The sequence below is a fragment of the Apodemus sylvaticus genome, chromosome 11, assembly GCF_947179515.1.
Source record: "Apodemus sylvaticus chromosome 11, mApoSyl1.1, whole genome shotgun sequence".
NCBI classification, from domain to species: domain Eukaryota; kingdom Metazoa; phylum Chordata; class Mammalia; order Rodentia; family Muridae; genus Apodemus; species Apodemus sylvaticus.
This window is the reverse complement of record NC_067482.1, coordinates 74,973,186-74,992,822: the sequence shown is the minus strand read 5'-3', so window position 1 is coordinate 74,992,822 and position 19,637 is coordinate 74,973,186. Positions and strand designations below refer to the sequence as shown.

The window sequence follows — 19,637 nt, the reverse complement described above, 5'->3', positions numbered from 1 at the left end:
TTCAGAGCTGTGTGACACTTTTACTTGCAGCTGACTTCAGAGGGTGAACAGAAAGGAAATTCCTGCCTATGGCTCTGTCTCTGATGTCTGTGCCTGTATGACATTTCGTTTCCTCACCCACCAAACATTATCCTTGGCAGTGACATTTTGAGGGGGGGGGAGCTTTGACTCTAGCAGGCATGGCTTCTGCCAGAGCCTTTCATCCACAGATGAGCGACCACACATGTTCTGGGTTCTTCTAAGCCTCAGTTTCCCATCACCTTACAAAATGCCAGGCATCTGGGTAATGTACAGTGGAAGCTCCTCAGCTCAGAACAGTGCCCCTGGAATTGGCCCCGGATGTGGAGGCCCTAGCTTCAGGGTCACTTCCTTCCACACCATTTCCAATCTCTGTGCACCCTGGCTGCCTGGGGCACTCGCCCACCTTGTTCACCTTCTGCACCTCTGCTGAATGGATCCTTGTCTAGCAGGTACAGCAGTGAGTTTTCTGAATGAATGAACACATTTGGCCGTGGGGCAAAGGCTAGCTAGAAAGAGCAGGAGAGCAGGTATTTCTGGCTTGGTGGGCTGAGTGGTCTCTCTGGGAACCCTCGCCTCTGCCCTCTGAGCAGAAGCTGAGAGAGTTGAGAGTCCCAGCTAGATACATAAGCATCGCTGGATACCAAAAATGCCTAACAGATAGCTGGATAGTATTTGTGAACACCTTCTCTGGATGACATGATAAGAAAGCATTATCTTCCATTTGTAAAAGAGCTTTTAAACAAGGAAGTTTCCCTCTTTTGGATGACCGATGGATGGGCAAAGTACTCCTGTGCTCTGTGAAGTCCCTGGATTTGTGCCTGATAACCCAAGGCTCAGTAACTCTCAAGGCACATGGCTCAGCATGGCTGTGATCTATATCAAATGCTGTCTCACTGAAAGCCCACACAGAAACACACACTCACACACCTACAGACTCTTACACTCATGCACATACATGATCACAGACACAACCATCAGAAGAATAATCTTTCTACTTTCACAAGATGAGGGAACTAAGGTTCAGGGAGGTAATACATCATTCAGCATAACAAAGCATTTGCACATAGCAATTCCCATCTCAAAGACCTAAGTTCACAGTACTATGTCAGTGGTAAAACAGTGTCCCCCGAGAAGAGTGGCTGGCCATCTCTGGCCCTCTGTCTGGGTCATCTGAATGATGGGGGCAAGTGCACTATTCATCTCATGAATCAGTTTCTACATTAGTTTCTACATCTGCAAATTGGTAGAGCATCGCTCACATCCACAGCCAGTCAAGAAGAAAAACATTTAGGGGTCTAGTGACAACATTTTTGCATTAATGGGGGGGGTGTTATCATTGTTATCCCCACCAATGTGCTGGTGTTTATGATTCCCATCGCAGAGCTTTATGGAGCCTTTCCAATTCATTCTCATGGAGGGGGTGTGTGATTTTACTATCTGTCATCAATTCGTAGAAATAGAACATTTCTGCTTAATAAAAGATAAACATAGAAAATAAACAAAAGCCAACATCAGAGGGATACCTGAGTAGCTAAAAATCTACATCTCTATGGGTGTGTCTCAGGAGATTGGTAGGATGTACTTTAAAGCATTGCCTCCCTGAGAAAGGGTAAGAAAGTACAGCCAAGGCAAGGAGAAGGTGATGAAAACGTACCCTAGGAGTGCATATCAGTGACCCTCATATGGGACCAGAGGGCCAGCAGCTTTGCTCTGAGTTCTGGTGGCATCACTATTGAAAGTCCTCAGCTTTCATTCTCCCTTGTTTATAATGCCTTGTTGTCTTCAGAGGTGGAACACTAATGCCTACCATTGCACTGACTCTCTTGCAGCTAGACTAATAGTTGGGTCAGAGTAGGAATGTGTTCACAGGGTTTGGAAAGCCAAATGGAGATGAGGTGCTTTCCATTTCTCCTTGGGGTACATCCTCATGTCTCAGAGAGCATGCTTAACTCTGGAGTGCAGAGGGAAATGTACATACTGCTTTTGACATAGGTGCTGGGGATCTGAACTCAGGTCCTCAAGCTTGTGCAAAAAGCACTTTGCAGACTGAGCCATTTCCCCAGTCCCAAAGAGTTTCTTGACTGGAAGAGAAGAAAAGTGGGAAGCAAAGCAAAACAAAGTGAATCTGATCTTACTTAGAAATAAGCGCCAGAAAGCAGGTCCACAGTTCAGGTCCAGGGAGATAAGGCTGTGGGTGATGAGACAGTATTCCTGAAAGAGCTGGGTAGAAAGGGTGAACCAGTCCCAGGAGCCTTAGGATCTTGCTAAGACTTGGGAGAAACACATATTGGGTATCGCCCAAGAAGCCTGGCCAGATTATAGTAAGGTATCTCAGATTGTGTCCCAAACCATAACATAGTGAGAAAGGAACAGAGGGAGGCAGGGTACTCCCAAGTGAAGCAGAGCCTTTGTTGGAGCAAGTGTGGGCATCTGGGAAGAGGAAGGAGAAGTGGGAGAATGGCAAAGCAGGGGAAAGGAGTATGGGTGAACAGCTCAGTCCTGTTCATAGGGTGTTTGTGCCTACCTGGTGGCTCTGGACCTGGTGTATGACTCTATCTGGTCAAAGTTGAAGCTTATCAAGTTTCTGTTTTGTTCCACCCATGTGGTGAGACCAACATTCTTCCCAGATGAGCGCCACATGGAATCCTGGACCCTATTAGCCAGGAACCACACCCAGAACATTCCAGAAAAGCCTGGCATATTCCCAGCTACCTAAGGACCTAGGACCAATGCCCAGCACACTACTCTGAGCCAGAGTGCTTCACAGTGTGTACCTCTTAGCAGTGTCCAGATGCCTGGCTAACAGCAAATCTGTAGATTTGTAGAGTCTGAGCTGGCCTGATTTCACTACAGACCACGCTTCTTGGGCATCTAAGCATTGACAGACCACCAAGCCCCCATGAAACTCAAGCCGGCCATCACTTACTAATTTCCCCAAATCCCTCGTTCCTTTTATAACAGCAATTAAACTTTTTTTCCTCTCCTTTCTTTCCTTGTCATCACAGAATGGAGCCAAGGAAAATAACCAAGGTTTCAGCTCCATTAATTTTTCAGGGCACCATAAATTAAGGAGCAATTGCAACACAGTCAATTTCTTCAGGAAAATAACTCGCCGTAGCTGCGCTTTGGTCTAATTACATGGAAGGCTAAGTACTGCTATTAATACCCATAAGGGTGTGCAGCCCTGAGGGAAAGAGATAGGAACAGACAGACAGCCATAGGCCAGGGACACTAGACAATATGTGTTAGACCTTGGCAAGAAGGCTGGGCTCTGGGGAAAGCTGGCCTTGGCCATCACCAAGGGCTCCACTTGGGGTTCTCTTACCTGGCTGATCCCTGTTAGTAGGAATTTGTCATTGATCCAAATGTTCATTCATTTAACCAACTCCTATCCATCCATCCATCCATCCATCCATCCACCCACCCATCCATTTATTTACTTACCATCTACCTCCCGCCCACATATCCATCCACCATCCTACTTACCCAGGCACCGCTCCACTACCCCACATACCTATGTACTCATCTGCTTGCCTATTTGGCCCCACCTCCATCTATTCATAATCAATCTATCTGTCTGTCTGTCTGTCTGTCTGTCTGTCTATCTATCTATCCACACAAACTATCAGTTTGTCCAAATCTATTCATACATACATAATCCACCTATGGTAGTTTAAATAGGTATGACCCCCAAAGACTCATGTGTTTGAATGCTTGGCTACAGAGAATGACATTATTAGGAGGTGTGACCTTATTGGAATAGGTATGGCTTTGTTGGAGGAACTGTGCCACTGTGGATGTGGGCTTTGAGGTTTACTATGTTCAAACTGTGCACACAGTGTGGCACACAGTCTCTTTCTGTTGTGTGCAGATCAAGATGTAGAACTCTCAGCTCCTCCATCACCATTTCTGCTGTACGCTACCATGCTTCCCTCCATGATGATAATAAACTAAACCTCTAAACCTGTAAGCCAGATCCAATTAAATGTTTTCCTTAATAAGAGTTGCCTTGATCATGGTGTCTCTTCACAGCAATAAAATCCAAACTAAGATACTGCCCATCTGTCTAAAATCCAAGCATCCATCTATTTTCCATCTGTCTGTCTACCTGTCTATCTATCTATCTATCCTTCCCTATACTCATATATAATCTATCCAGCCATTCACCTTTCCATCATCCATCCATCCATCCATCCATCCATCCATCCATCCATCCATCCATGCATCCCTGACTATGTCCATCTATAATCTATCCACCCAGCATTTTCAGAGAACACTTGATATTATAATGCTAAAATATAGCTGGTCAGTGGTGGCACATGCCTTTAATCCCAGCACTTGGGAGGCAGAGGCAGGCAGATTTCTGAATTCAAGGCCAACCAGGTCTACAAAGTGAGTTCCAGGACAGTCAGAGCTATACAGAAAATTCCCGTCTTGAAAAACCTAATATATATATATGTATATCCAACATAGCTACCTTCCCAGAACTCAGCCCTAGTGTGTGTGTGGGGGGGGGGGAGACTGCAGATTGTGATCAAACACTATCAGAAACACACAACTAAATGCTAGCACCAGAGAAAGGGCAAAGGAATGGGAAGAACATGGTCCATACTTGTTGTACTTCAGGTACAGAGGTCTGATAGCATGGACAGACACATGCTGGCCCTCTCCCGTGGGCTGATGAACAGCAGTTTCCAGTAGTTGCTGTTCAGGCCTTTGGGAGGGTTCGGATATATATAGTCATCGACATCAGTACACCAAGCATGCCCATGTTGGCATGCGGTGGACATTCTAAGGATGGGCAGAGACTTAACCATGAAGATATAGCAATGCTACTTTAACCCAAATCACACAGAGACCATCAGGACTTTAAAGGGGGACCATTTCTACCCAGAGACTCAGGGACACTCAACTTTAGCCCAGAGATACTAATTTTACACTTCTGGCCTCTAGGTCTGTGACAAGACACATTTTTGCCACTTAAACCCTTAAATCTGTGAGAAACCAAATGGTGCCCCTCGACCTGAGCATGGTCTAGCCTAAGGCAGAGGAGGAAAGGCAGAGGGTAAGGGCTCAGCATTATCTAAGACTTCTTTACCCAGCTCGTAGGCCTCTGTGTGCCAAGGGCAACTTACTCGATAGCCACAGAATGGCAGGTACTGTATGTGTGTCACCAGGACCAGAGACCCCTTCTGGGACCTTTCTCTTGCTTGTTATATGGTATGGTGGCACCGCTAGTCATTGTAACACACACCATTGGTGTGAGACTCCCCATGCTGATACATGGTCACATGTGTGTGTCAATGAGGGCAATATTGAGGTTCATGCTTCCCCGCTCCAGCAAGGCTCTTCCTCATTGGCTGGGGGTTCAGAGTCCCCTGACATGAAAACTGCTTCTGTCTTAATAGTCATCTGATGATTGGGTCATGTGACCTCACACCCCATATCCTCTTACCTTGCTGTCCTTGGTGTAGGCAAGCACCTTGTCCTCCTCCTTCGGGTGGAAGAGGAGAGTCTCCACAAGGAATGGGACAGGGTACTTCTGGAATGTGGCGCCCTCATCAGTGCTGAGGAAGAGGCTCTGTTCCCGATCACCGAGGGATGAGCTCACCAGGATGATCTGAAACACAGAATGTGAGACAGAAATCAGGATCGCTGTTGGGAGGCATGTGTTCCATCACTGCCACACCCCACCCCAACCCCACTCCTGAAGGTCCTCTGCAGGTGCACTGTGGCAGAGCTGAGGCTTGACCTGGAATCCTGAAGTTCAAGGTCTCTATGATTAAAAAAAAAAAAAAAAGAGTAGGCTCAGGGGAGAGACGAGACAGGTGTGGGTGTGGGTACCACTCAGGACATCTGAATGAGGACTGTATATTACAGGTGATGTGTGGAATGTGGGTGCTGGGAGTGGAGGTGCCTGTCTACAGAAGAGGCAGCTGTTAGGTGGTTAGTCGTCTAGATTTCAAAGGGGGACGAAGGGCTGACAGGGATGGAAGGGCTGCTGCCAGGTCACTGCAGCCAGCTGACTAGTGTCCCCTGAAAACATGTAGCCACATACTAAGTGTCAGAGACCAAACCCTAGAAAACCAGAGTTTCAACAGCCCTCACCTTGAAAGTTCACTGACCTTGCGGTTTACAGCTGAGCCCCCCACTCCCTTCTTCACACAAGGCTGATCAACTGGTTCTTTACCTGGCGAACACCTGGGATGGTCCGGGCGGAACCAGCATTCCAGGAAAAGCTGCAGATGCCTGGAGCCACAGCCAGATCCGTCCTGGATGACCTTTCCTCCTTCAGTGCTTCTAGTATCCCCCTTAGCCCCTCCCTACTTCCTCCTTACTGAGGGTTCAAAACCAGGTGTTTTGTGTTTCATTAAAGAGGCCTTGACACAGAATACCCCGTTTGCTTGGCCTCGCTTTTCTTTCCCGCCCGTTCTCTCTTTCAGGCTTGGGTCCTCCTCGGTTCCCCAAATTACTAGGTCCCGTAGGTTGGGACAACTAAGCCCCTGGAAGAATGAGAGTTGAGAATGTGTCATGTCCTAGGACCTCCTTGTTGTGTAAGCTTTGGGTTTGGGGCTGGGTTTTTTTTTCTTCAAAAAGTTCATTTTAGTAGCAGTATTTGCCTCCGTTTTGAGCACAAACATGGGGGCAGGGTGACTGCACCATTGTGGGCACGTAAACAAGACCACCTGGCCAGCAAAATGACTTATTTCTGAAGGCAGAGAAGGTTCTCTCTTCTCAAGTTAATGAAAAAGCAGGACCCCTACATATAAAGGTAGGTAGGTAGATATATAGATAAAAGCATTGCTTGCACAACTACACACACTCTTCTATGTGCTATGCAACTGTTATCTGAGAGTTAATATTGGTAATTAAGATTGGAATAAAGAACTAGTATTCACCTTGGTCAGCTATCAAGGGAATCAGGACTCTTGGCAAACTGCAGCCAACAGATTGAGGTAGCTTCTGGCTTAAAAACTAATCAATACACGCGGACATTGTAGAAAGACAGATATATGACTGTCTTCCTGATGGAGCACACTCCCAACAGGGACATTACATAGGAACATGGTTATTGGTGACAGGTGTAGGACCTCAAGAAGAGGACATCATAGATTTAGGGTAAGCTCAGCAGTAGTATCCTCACACGAGGGATGGCAGGGTGAGAACTGGCTCTTTGCCATGAGCTCTTCAGTCCCTGTCTTCTGTCTACTTCCTGATGGGAAGCTGGGACCACTGGCATCAGACCCCAGAAACCCTCCCAGCTGTCCATAGTTGCAGAAGACAGTCCACCCACACAGGTCATGCCTTGGGACCTTCTGAGTCTGGCCGCCCCACCTCCCACTTGCGCTGTGACCTCCAGTGCAGTCATAGCTGACATGTATTCTCTTTCCTTCTCACGTGTGTAGATGCAGGTCCTCAAGCAGACCCCCCTCACTCTGGGCCACTCCACTTTGCAGTGTAACTGTGCTCTATTCATAGAACTCTAAAAGGGAATTCTCATCCTCCTCTTATCTGCTTGCTAGGTGTGCAAACAGGTACAGGGAAGGGACCCAGAGGTCTCCTACGCATTGTTCCTCAGGAGGGAGCCAAGCCCATCTAAGCAGCTGGCATGTTCTGCAGGGTGTTAGAGCAGGAAGGACATTCTGCTGGGCCGGGAGCTGGGGTGGGGCTGACTGGGGACCAGCATAGTTGAGGAATGTACAGCCTCCAGGATGTGGGGCACCGAGAGTAGCTTTGTCTGGATACAGCTGCGATGGCCTTTCAGAGGTCAAGCTTATCTTAAAAGGACAATGACAGGCCCATGAGGGCACATCACACTCTCTCTGCTCTAAGTGAGCAGATGATGATTCCATCATGCTTTCTTCCCAAGGAAATCCAGTGAGCTTCCTGGGAACATTTAGTTTCCTCCTGCATGGAAGTCCACTATCTCCGTTCACGAAGGCCTGGGAGGGACTCTGTGTAACAGGGACAAAGATAGATCATCTGAGATGAGCCTGCAGGTGAGAAGGAGCAGGGGTAACTCAGTGAAGGGCTGCAGAGGAGAATGAAGAAAGGATAAAGAATGTGGAATCCCGGTGGTTCCCTGTGTCACAGTGACTGAGGTATAAGAAGTGTGTGGCGCCCTGCAGTTGCGAGTGTGCCGGTAAACGGCTTAAGTGGTGAGTTATAATTGCAGATGTTGCCTAAATAAACTCATCTGTAGTGGTTCCAGGTGTTGGCCTGATTAATATAATTTAAACACAACACTGGGCTCAGGTGTCACTGGCCTCCTGGTTCTCTCCCAGGACCTTATAGCAGACGCCATGGGATTAGATGTCAGGTCTAATTGGTTCCTTTTGGGGACATTTTAGATTCCTGCCCCTGCTTTGATGATGTGGCAGTGGATTGGTTCCTGTATGTAACCCTCCTGGGAGGTTCGGCTGCTGAGTTTCCTACATCAGCCTGTGATCTAGCAAATACCACTGTTAGAGTATCTGCTAGAAGATCCCAGAGGGAGGCATTGTCCTCAGGACACCATGGTGCCTGTGTCCTGGCTGGCGGGTGACCTTCAGGCCCCTCTGCTGTCCTCTTTGTAGTGGGATCCTGCCTCCCGGAGGGAGGGTGAAGCAGCTCGGAAGTGATGGAATCCTGCCTCTCCTCCCCTGCTATTTACTTAATCATTCAGTTATATCACCAGGGAATCATGAATATTTATTTTATACTTTGCATTGTAATTCATAAACTGTTTTGCTCAGAACACCCAGCTGTAGCTCCCAGGAACTTTTGGCTCCTTTGTCCTTTCTTAGAGTCCAAACTAACTATTGACACCTGAACAAGAAGAAAAAAGACAAGCCGCCCAGAAATCCTGTGCTTGGCTAACCTGCCCACCTGGCACCCCTCTCTCCACCCCAGGCCTGAGATCCACACCTGGTTTGGCCATTCCTGTGCCCAGAACCCTCAGGCTTCTCATTAAGGCTCTTTCCCATGATGCATTTGAGGTTGAGCGTCATCCTCTGAGCAATTCCTATGACCATGGGCACAGGGGTGGGTGGGCTTGGTAATTGGTTCACCCTGGGCGCATAGGGAACGGAATGTAGATATGAAGGGTGTCGGCCCCACCTCCACCTGCACTCCCAGGGGATCCTGGTTGTTTTTTCTCTTTGGCAGAATATATTTTCATGAATATTCAAGGAGCCTCGAGGCTAGTAGCCAGAGCGTCTCATTCACTTCTTCCTCCTCACTGCTCCCAGTAGCATGCATCAGTGAAGGCACATTCATTCATTTATTCATTCTTCTATGGCTGCTGAACTGTGAGCAGGAAGTGGCCTTCTTTGTGGAGGTCACACAGGTAGCTATGCCTTGAATGGGTAGATTTGATTGGCAAATCAGGGTAGTGACGTGATGGACAGTGTTTCCAAGAGTGGGGTCCCTGGCCCAGCTCCCTTCTCCACCCTAGGCTCCCAGCCACCTCAACTCTGTTTCTGGGGTCGTCTGAGACAGTAGGCACCTGCCTTTCAGGGTATGTGTTGCTCCCTACACGGACACCCAGGAAGATGGAGATAGCCCAACTCAGCTACTGGTGACTGAGACACTTGAGCGTCTACCATGATTCAGGACCACATAACAACTTGAAATAGCTCTCTTCAAATGTTCTGAGTGCAAACTCCCAGACAACAAAGCCCTACCTGCCAGTGAACCCCCTCCAGTCAACCTGTGGGTGGGGTCAAGGCCTTTCTCCTTCAGCTGCTTATCCAACAACTTCCTGTCCACAGAAGCCCTATCTCCATAGACTGCCTCTTTCAGGAGACCCTCCCTGGTACAGAGTCAGCGCAGCACCTTAACCCTTACCCAGAATGCCCTGCACCACAAGCCTTTTGTGCTCTCTAGGGAAGCCTCCCGACAGCCTGGCAAAGCTGGGTCTCTCTGCTGTAGCCATATCCCAGACTAGACAACTCCAACTGACACTGAGTCGGTGCTGTGACTTCATTACTGATTAAGAGCTCTGGGCTCAGGCCACCATACCCTGAGGTGAGTCCAAGCCTCTGCCTAGGTGACCCTGAGGTGAATGCCAAGAACCCAGCAAGCTCACCGAGGTCTATTTTCATTCTGATGCCCGGGAGAGTGAGCCAGGAAAGAAGAAAGTGCTGACAAGTATGGAGTCCTGGGGCATAAAGCAAATCAATTAGCAGCTCGTGGGTGGAGGCGGGCAGATTGCACTTCCAAATTGGGAGCCAGACTCTATTTCCAACGGGGTATTTTTACTACTTACTATTCTGGGGGAGACATATGGTACCTGAGCTAGGTCCTGGGGGCCCGTGAGGCTGGGCTTCCTGAAATCAGAGGCAACATGTTGAAACATGCTATGGAAAGATCTGGCACACTCATTTGGCTGATGGCTGGGCTGAGCCCTAGGAAAGGCTAGAAAGCTCCAGGGTCTAGGACATGGGGCAGGAAATGGTATATGGAGCACTCACACAGACCTACCAAGGAACTGTGATGGCCTTCATTTCTCCAAGGGGATGCTGAGCCAGAGAGGCCAAGGGCCTGGTGTGTGGCGCTCACTTGGCTGCACTGACTTCTTTCCCTTCATGGTCCCCTGCACCAACCCAACTAAAGCCAATGCCAGTGCCAAAGCCAAGGGCATGATGGCATCTGGAAGGCAACTAGCAAGCTCCAGGGGTCTTGATACAGCAGCAGATTCTACAAAGGCCTTTCTCCCTGCCCCCATGGCCAGAAATGGCTCCCAGAAGTCTACAAGCCATCAAAACACTGGGGATGGATTTCTGACTGCATGAAACTCCCTAGACCTTTCTCTACCCTGGTCACTGTCAGTGCACACATGTCCTGAGCCCCTACTACAGCAAACCCCTCCTCCAAGGTACCTCTATTCTCAAGGCCCACTGAGACAGAGAGAGGACTTCAGTGTTCTGGAGTACAGACTGTGAGTGCTCCCTGCTACAGTAGACAGATGGCTTCTGTGGAAGGACTTGAGGGCAGTTCCTGGCAGGGGTGGGGTACGCTAGGTAGGACTTGTGCTCCATCCTTGGCCCCTTGGCCATATAAGGAATCCTGACTGCTTTGAGGTCTACATGTCTTCTTCTGGCTTCCAGATTTAGTCTGGTCTCCTTTCTGTCTGCTGTGGTCCATGGGATACTAGTTTGAACCTCCTAGTCTGATGTGCCTGTGACCGTTTCCCCCAAGGCTTCTTGTGGCTTCCCTGCCCACCAGGTGCTTGATGTCACTTCCCTGGTCCACTTCCTGTCATGAATCTTTCAGCCCATCTCTTCCAAAAGGTAATGCCAGCCTGGCCCAGTGACACAGATCAGACTTCAACCACTTACATGGGGCTTACAGAAAACAGAAGATGTCATTGTTGCTTGCCAGAGCCTTGCCTGGCAGCCCCACAGACCTTCCTTCCTATCTCTGCATTATGTATATATGTGTGATTGTGTGTGTGTGTGTGTGTGTGTGTGTGTGTGTGTGTGTGTGTGTGTGTGTTTGGGGGGGGGGTACGTTCTGCCAGCCTAAGCCTCAAGAGTAGTATCACCTGTTTGCTGAGCTCCCAACCCCCACATGTTCCTGGCCAGCCAGGGAGACCCAGCTGGGAATCCAGGAAGCTTGCCTTTGACTGCTGGAGAGGCAGACAGTGGAGACAAACACAGAGGCACCGCCCCCAGATCTGAAATTAGAACCTGCCTGAGTCTCATCTGGACCCGAGTGAGTCATGAGAAATGAGAATTCTCCAGCCCAGTGCTTTTTCTTGTGCCCCAAGACTTGCAGTCAGGGGCTTGGCACCTTCCGGTGAGATCTCTGGAGTGGCTGCAGTGGTCATCCACTTGGCCACCTCCGGGACACAGTGTGCCTGAGAAGCACCCTTAGGTACACCAGAGGATGGGGCGTGTAGGAGCCTGGTGGGTTAGCTAAGTGAAACCTAGACAAAGGCAGCACACCGGAGAAGGTGGATGGGTGCTAACAATGCCTTGTAGTTGGGGTTCAGCTGCTTGGGTAGGGATTAAGCGGCAGAGGCCACACACACTCTAACCTGCTGGTATGGGCAGATGTAGACAGTGGTGTCATTCACAGAAATGTGGACATGAGGCAGGATGACTGGCTTGGGAAGATGATTGAGGATCAGTTTGAGCCACTATGGTTCCTATGACATACCCAGTGGAGAGAGAGATCTCAGGGTAAGGATGGTAGGAAGCTGGTCTGAAGGAGGGCATCTGAGGACTACATACACACACATGGGGCTGGGATCCAGATGTGGCTTTGTTTATTCCAGGGAAGGTCATATGAACTGTGCTCTCTCTGTGTTTTGAAATGAGATAGTATGACATGGAAAACAACTGGCCTGGATGCCACCCCATCCTCTTACCATCATGGTGTACTGGAGCTGACTGAGAGCAGGGTCACTGGTCTTCCAGATATTGTCTGGGCTGGTCCAAGGTCTAGTAGTGTCCCCAGCATCCTTCCCAGGACCAGCACAGGGTGAGAAGACAACTTGGAAAATGGACAGCAGGTTCCAACCTTCTAACCCTCTGCCCTATGACCTTCATTCCAGCCTGTGACAGTCATCCTAACATGTGACCATCACCTCAGCCCATCTAGGCCTTCACTCTAGGTGTCTTAGCTACCATGGATGAAAGCCTCTGGGTCCCAATACTAGCATCCTTTCCCATGCCTGTTGTAGTTTCTGATCAAGTCCTGATGATGAAAACATCTAGAACTATACTAGTAGTCAAAGGCCAAGATTTAGTCCATTCCCTTCTTGCTTGCTGAACAATGCATACTTCACCCAGACCTTTCCTGGTAGAGCCCTTCCTGATGTCTCCGACTTTGACCTACAAGATCCAAGACTTGGCTGCCTCACAACAATTCTGATAATCAGCTCTTCTAGCAGCATGAGCTTGCTGTGAGCTAGAGAATTCATTCCCCTACCAAGGTGACAAGATGGAAATATGTGTTGGGACAGGATGCAGATGACACCTGTTCACAGCATGATTCCCAAGAGCTTTGAGCTCCCATTGTGCAGAATATATCAGAACAGGATCAGAGCGCCCTCGCCCTCACCCCACTCCCAGCTGGGAAGTGCTGCACTTTCTTAGAAATTTACCAGGAGTGCTGTAAGAGGAGAGTGCTCAGAGCATAAAAGTACTTGGTGTACAAATCTGATGACCTGAGTTCGATCCCTGGGACCACAGTGGAAAGAAAGAACCAACCAAGTTGTCCTGTGACCTCTACATGTGCACACATGACCTCCCTGTCATACCAGTAAAAAGCAAGCAAGCAAGCAAGCAAGCAAGCAAGCAAACAAACAAACAAATTCATCAAGAGCCTGCAGACTACAGCAAGACTGTCCATCTAGAAGCAGGGACACAGTTGTTCTTGGCAGGGCACCCCAACTCTCCTTATTTGATATAATAGTTACTTTTCTATTGCTATAATCAATACTGTAACCAAGGCAACTTGGAGAAGCAAGAGTTTATGGTTCCAGAGGGTTCCCTGATGGCAGTCGAGTATGCCTGAAGGAGCAGGAAGCTGAGGGCCCACATCCTGAACTACAAAGTAGAGAAGGTGGACTGGAAATGCCACAAGTCATTAAACCCCCAAGCCCACCACACTACTTTTTTCAACAAGCTCACACCTCCTAAGCTTTTCTCAGTGTCATCAACAGAGGACAAAGTATTCAAATGCCTGAGACTGTGAGGGGGTCAGTTGGGTTGGGGTTGAGGGTAGAATCTCATTGAAGTCAGCAAACCTGGAGAGGGTTTACTTCAGAGCTCATGAAGGAGGGGAAGGTAAAAACTGGGCCCACAGGTAGTGATTGACAGGATGCAGGATACTGGGGTTGTGGAGACACCATACACAGGACTCCTGTTTTTCATCTACACCAGCACCATGTGGGACCATCACAGTGACCAGGAGAACAACCTCCCACTCCCCACGCCTGTCCCGATTCTGGGCAGGATGAATTCATAAACAGAACCTTAGTCTTTCATTACAGCCTGGGTGGGAGAATGGTCTTTCTTCTAGACAGAGAAGCAGGAGCCTGGAGGGGGAAATGACTTGCCCAGGGCCACATAGCCATATGCTCTCACATAGATGCATGGATAGCTTTGTTTGCTGTGGCAGCTGCCCTGCCTCTGTGCTAACACTTGGGCTGATGAGCACTCAGCACTGATTTAGTAAAACAGCCACTCAAACACAATCACAGAATTGATTGTCAGCTAAGGGCTGGTTCAGCTTTAATTACTGACTTGACAATTGCTGAAATGCCAAGAAACATCCCTGGGCACACTTGTAAATGGGAAGGAAGAGGCACGCCTTTCTCTTGGCCAGGGGCTGCCTTGAAACCGGGCACCTGATCGATAGTCATCGAAGAAGGCAGGCATATTTCAGGAGACATAAAAACAACTCACCACCCACTTCTACAACCTTGATTTATGGCTAATCTTGTCAATAACATGAAACTGGAGGCTGGGGTGTTGTTGAGACCTCTGTTCTCTGAGGGGTTGTGCTGGAGGCCCTGGAGGGAATGTAGTTTAATTGCGTTTGTTTGCCTGTCTGAAGGCATTTCGCAGACAATGCAAAGAAACCTATTCGCCTGGGCAGTGTCTGGAGGATGGTGAATTCTCTGGAGTGACTGTGTTTGCAAGATTGTCTTTTATCAGGACAGTTGTGTTAACTGTGTAAGATTAGATCAGTGAACAATTTGTTCATTCATCTGCCCTAATTGAATGGCAGAAGGCAAGGGACTGCATGGCAGCACTGTTAGTGTTCTGGCTTTGCAGGGCTGGCTGTACCTGGGTAATGATGGCACTGTGGGAATGACAGGGGCCCCTAAGACATTCTCATCAAATATTCACAAATCAGAGGCTAAGGTGTCATGGTCACCACTAGTCCAGGAGTGAAGCAATCCAAAGTGCTGCCTCAGCTTGAGGGAGAGGCCATTCTGGTCACTGTCCTTGGAGGTGGATGATGGAGGCCTCAGAGCCAGTTGGCCTGTATGTCCACTTAGGGACTGTTGATCATCTGCTCAGAGAACCCCCGTGAGGAGAGAGCTGAATGGCCCACACTGCAGCTTCCTGTTGTCCTTCACCACAGCTTCCTGTTGTCCTTCACCACAGCTTCCTGTTGTCCCTCACTACAGCTTCCTGTTATCCCTCACTACAGCTTCCTGTTGTCCTTCACCACAGCTTCCTGCTGTCCCTCACTGCAGCTTCCTGTTGTCCCTCACTGCAACTTTCTGTTGTCCTTTACCACAGCTTCCTGTTGTCCTTCACCACAGCTTCCTGTTGTCCCTCACTGCAGCTTCCTGTTATCCCTCACCACAGCTTCCTGTTATCCCTCACCACAGCTTCCTGTTATCCCTCACCACAGCTTCCTGTTATCCCTCACCACAGCTTCCTGTTGTCCCTCACTGCAGCTTTCTGTTGTCCTTCACCACAGCTTCCTGTTGCCCTTTATCACAGCTTCCTGTTGTCCCACATTGCAGCTTCCTGTTATCCTTCATCACAGCTTCCTGTTGTCCCTCACTGCAGCTTCCTGTTGTCCTTCACCACAGCTTCCTGTTGGCCCTCACTGCAGCTTCCTGTTGGCTCTCACTGTAGCTTCTTGTTTGGAAGAACTGCAGCTGTTTCCTTAGTTTCCTGGTAGGCCCTGACTACAACTTCCTGTTAGCTCCTTACCACTCTGTTGGCCCTTTCTACAGTTTCCTGTCTGACCAACCACTACAGTTTCCTGTTTGGTTCTTACCACGACTTCCTCATCCCCCTCCCACACACCTGCCTTCTGGTTTGGTTCTTACAGTAGCAGTGTTGTGAAGAGCAGAGAAGAACCTTACACAGGAAACCACAGTCTCTAGCCATAGCCAATGCCTGAGTGACATGGCACTGGCACATTGATTACTCAGCATGGACAACACAGGTGACAAAATAATCAGAATTGGATTAACACTTAGTGTGTGTTAGGTCCTGAAGAAACCCGGGACGGTGGCTAACTGGGTGTCCATTGGCATCAAATCTAGTCTCCTGTGTCTCTCAGCACAAGTACTTGTTGTAGAGCCCTGGCTCCTCTCTGCTCTTCTCACCCCTGCCCCGACTTTAAACCTCCCAGACCTGAGTTTCCCGTTCCTTCCCCTAGCTTCTGATCTCTGCGTGACTCAGCCATTTGGACCGTGTGCTTTCTCTCTTCTGCTCTTCGTCCTTGGTCCTCTGCTTGGCCCAAGCTCTGGGTTCCGTCTCTTGCCCCTCTCTCGTCTTTTCCTCTCGTGCCCCCCCCCCCCCCCCCCCCGATCTCATGGCCATGTTCAATCTGGACTCTACCAGATGCCTCTGGCTGTTCTCTCCCTAATATCCACACTAAAATCCTTTTCCTCAACCATACCTAGGACAGTCCTGTCCTAGGTTCATTCCCTGTGTGCCAGGACTGGACAGAATGCCCCGCAGCCATCCAGATAAGTGTCTCTAAGGTCTGTGTGATGAAGGCTTGGTCCCTATCCTATGCAGAAGTGATGGGATCTGAACGGTGGCTAGTGGGAGGAAGGCCACTTGGGGGTGTGACCTTGAAGGGGACATGACTCAGGCCCCTTCTGTTGTGTTTATAAAAAGACAGGGGACATATGTTCTATGGAGGTGTGGCGAGGTGTGGGGGAAGGGATGCCTCTGCGGGCCCATGCTGGAACCAGCCACTGGATGGTATAGTATAGAACAGAGTTTATTAAGGGCATGGGGAGGGGAGTTAAGAGGGTAGTAGAGCCAGAGAAAGGCAGAAAGAGAGAGAGAGGGAGTAGAGAAGTAGAGGAGTAGAGGCTGGCCATGAGCACATGGAGAGAGAGGGAGGAAGGGGGGAGAGGGCAGGAGCAGGAAGGGGAGAGCAAGAGAGCAGCTCTTTTATAGTGGGTGGGTCAGGCCTTCCTGGCTATTGCCAGGTAACTGTGGGGCGGAGCTTAGACAGAATGCTAACACCTTCCTGGACATTTTCTCTCTACTTCCTGGCCATCATGGGGTCAACATGTCACCTCTGTCACAATCTCCTACCAGGGTATGCTGAGTCAGAACAGGTGTGCAGCAGCAGAGACGGTAGGGCATGGACAGCTGGACTGTGAGCCACACAAACGTTTCCTTAAGAAAATAATGATTTCCTAGTGTAGTCTGACTTTTGGCTACTCTGTGGGTTCTGTTTTCTTTCTTTCTCCACCCCTCTTCTTCCACCCTTTCAACCCCCTAGCCCTGGGCAGGAGATAAAAAAGGATAGAGGGGGAAGAGGCAAAATTATTGTTAGATTACTTCCTGCTGACTAGGAGCATCGAGTTCCTTGGGGAAAGTTTGACCTTCAGCATCAGTATATCTAATTTATTCTTTTCATCTCTTCCCACATGACCACTTGACAAACCACAGCCAACAGTGTCCAGCCACCAACCAGCCTACCAGTCCTTTCCACTGGGGCTCTAGTACTTACATACCCGCTGAAAAGTCCCTAGAATCCAAAGTGTCACACAATTGCAGAAACTATCTGCATCTGGCAAAACAAAAACAAAACCAAACAAACAAAAACACACCAAACAATAACAACAAACCATGCCTCTGCTTGAGCACGAGGCAACCATAGTCAGCGGCTGCGGACAGTCTGAAGCAGCCCCACATCCCCGCACCTGGGATAAACACGAAAACTAATTCCCGTAGCTTTTCTGTGTCTTTTAAAAGAAGCCAAAATTCTCACTACATCAAGCCTCTCAAGACAGCAACACCCAGGTTCCAGAGACTGCAGCTCCAGTCCCAGCCACACAGCGCCTGGTCATGTGGCTCCAGGAGGTAAGTGAGGAGGCAGCAATGCTAACACCATCCTGAAGAGATGGGAAAGGCCGCGCACTGGGTGACCTCCAGCCCTTGTGTCCAACCTTACCTGAGCTGGAGTATGTTCAGGCCAAATCCTTGGCTTCACAAGGCACAAGCCAGCTTGGGATATGCACTGACCAGACAGGCAGAAACAAGCAACTGTGGACTCAGAGGAGGACTTAGCCCCACACTGTCAGGCTGTGCTTTAGCAAAACCTAAAGAGGCTGGATGGGCCAGGACATCCATCCAGGAATGTGACAAGGAGGAGGAGGCCACGGAGTGTAAAGAGGACAAGGCCTCTCGAGCTATGGAGAGGATTGAAGAGACAGGCCTGAGCTTACTGGGAGGAACTGTGGGGAGGTTCCAGGTGGCAGCTGTGTGACAAGGAAGCATCAAGACATAGTGGCCTGGCATCTTCTCTATGGCAAAGGCAGGGAAGGAGGCAGAGAGAAGGTAGACAGAGATGAGACAGGGACAGTAATGGACAATGCTGTAGGCCAGTCAGATCAGGACAGGGCAGTAAACTCAAATATGGTGAGGATGGGAGGAACAACTGACTTTCTGCATGCACCTCTATGCCCACGCCTTATCAGTGGTGGGGTGTGGCCTTCCTGAGCCCCATGAAAGTGACTGGGTGTGGTCTCTGAGCCCCATTATTAGTGGTGGGGTGTGGTCTTTCTGAACTCTGTTGTCAGTGGTGGGGTGTAGTGTCTCTGAGCCTATTGAATATTAATGGTAGGTCATTGATGTCTCGAGGCATTAGTCAGCAGTGGCATATTCATGTCTGTATATTAATACCCCGTGATGGGGTTTTAGTAACATCAATCGTGGTGTTGTTGATGTCTCTGATCTCCAATGGTTATAACTGGTGTTTGGAAAAAGGAATGGCATGACTTCTAGTGTTATCGTATAGTCCTTGAACATGGCTGTGATGGTGGCCGTACATTTTATGAGTACTCACCCTTCTGGTTGGGAAGGGAACGGTGACATCATTAACATTTTCAAGGAGAAGGCCCCTGGAGGGGATTTTCCCTGGGGCGGGGCACCCAACCACTTTGGGGACACTGCAAGGCAGAGCTGACCGAATAAATAGGCGGCATCTCCTGATAGAAAGTGTGCTTCTTGTCCTGTACCCAGAGCTCTCCCAGTGGCAGCCTGGCCATGGCCTCTCCCACAGGCAGAAAACAGGACGAGGCAGGGCTTGGGTGAGAAACAGGTAAGGTAAGATCATTCCTGCCTCCTCCAAAACCCAACGACACCTAAGCTAGCTCACAGCTGAGTTGAGAGCTGGAGCTAACTGAGTACAAACTGGACCACATATTTTATGATGCTGACATCATCATCCATATCCCTGAGCTTTGTTTGATGGGAGGCTTCCCACCTCTGTCTGAAAGTCTTTCCATAACTGTCTCATCCCAACAGGGAAAGATCTCTGTAGCCAGCAGACCTGAGCTGCACTCTGGCTATGTAAGTACATGTAGCCTGGAATTAGTTCAGTGACCCATGGGAGCCTCAACTTAACCCCTGGAAAGCAAGACAGCCTCTGGAAACCTCTCTTTCATCTCTTCTATCTCCTGAGCTTCAGTTTTGCAGCCTGGTAAGGAATACACTGGCTCCTTCCTAACTGAGGCTGCTCTGGACACCTCTCCTCCTGGAGGACCTCAGGAACAAGGGCTAGGCTTCAGGGCAGGCGGTTCCACCCTTGACCACAATGCCATTTAAGTCATTCCCAAACATGCTAATTATAGCTTACGGGATTACTATGATATGGGGAAGATGTGACGGTTTGTGGGACTCAGA

At 49.2% G+C, this 19,637-nt stretch overlaps 1 protein-coding gene across 1 annotated transcript in view; it reads right to left on the bottom strand.

Moving 5' to 3' along the window:
* Positions 1-19,637, bottom strand: part of Sorcs2 (sortilin related VPS10 domain containing receptor 2) — a 380,275-nt gene that overhangs the window by 57,264 nt on the left and 303,374 nt on the right. The window contains exon 4 of the mRNA XM_052199229.1: positions 5,477-5,641. Coding sequence (XP_052055189.1) covers positions 5,477-5,641 — 165 coding nt within the window. The remainder of the gene's footprint in view (positions 1-5,476; positions 5,642-19,637) is intronic.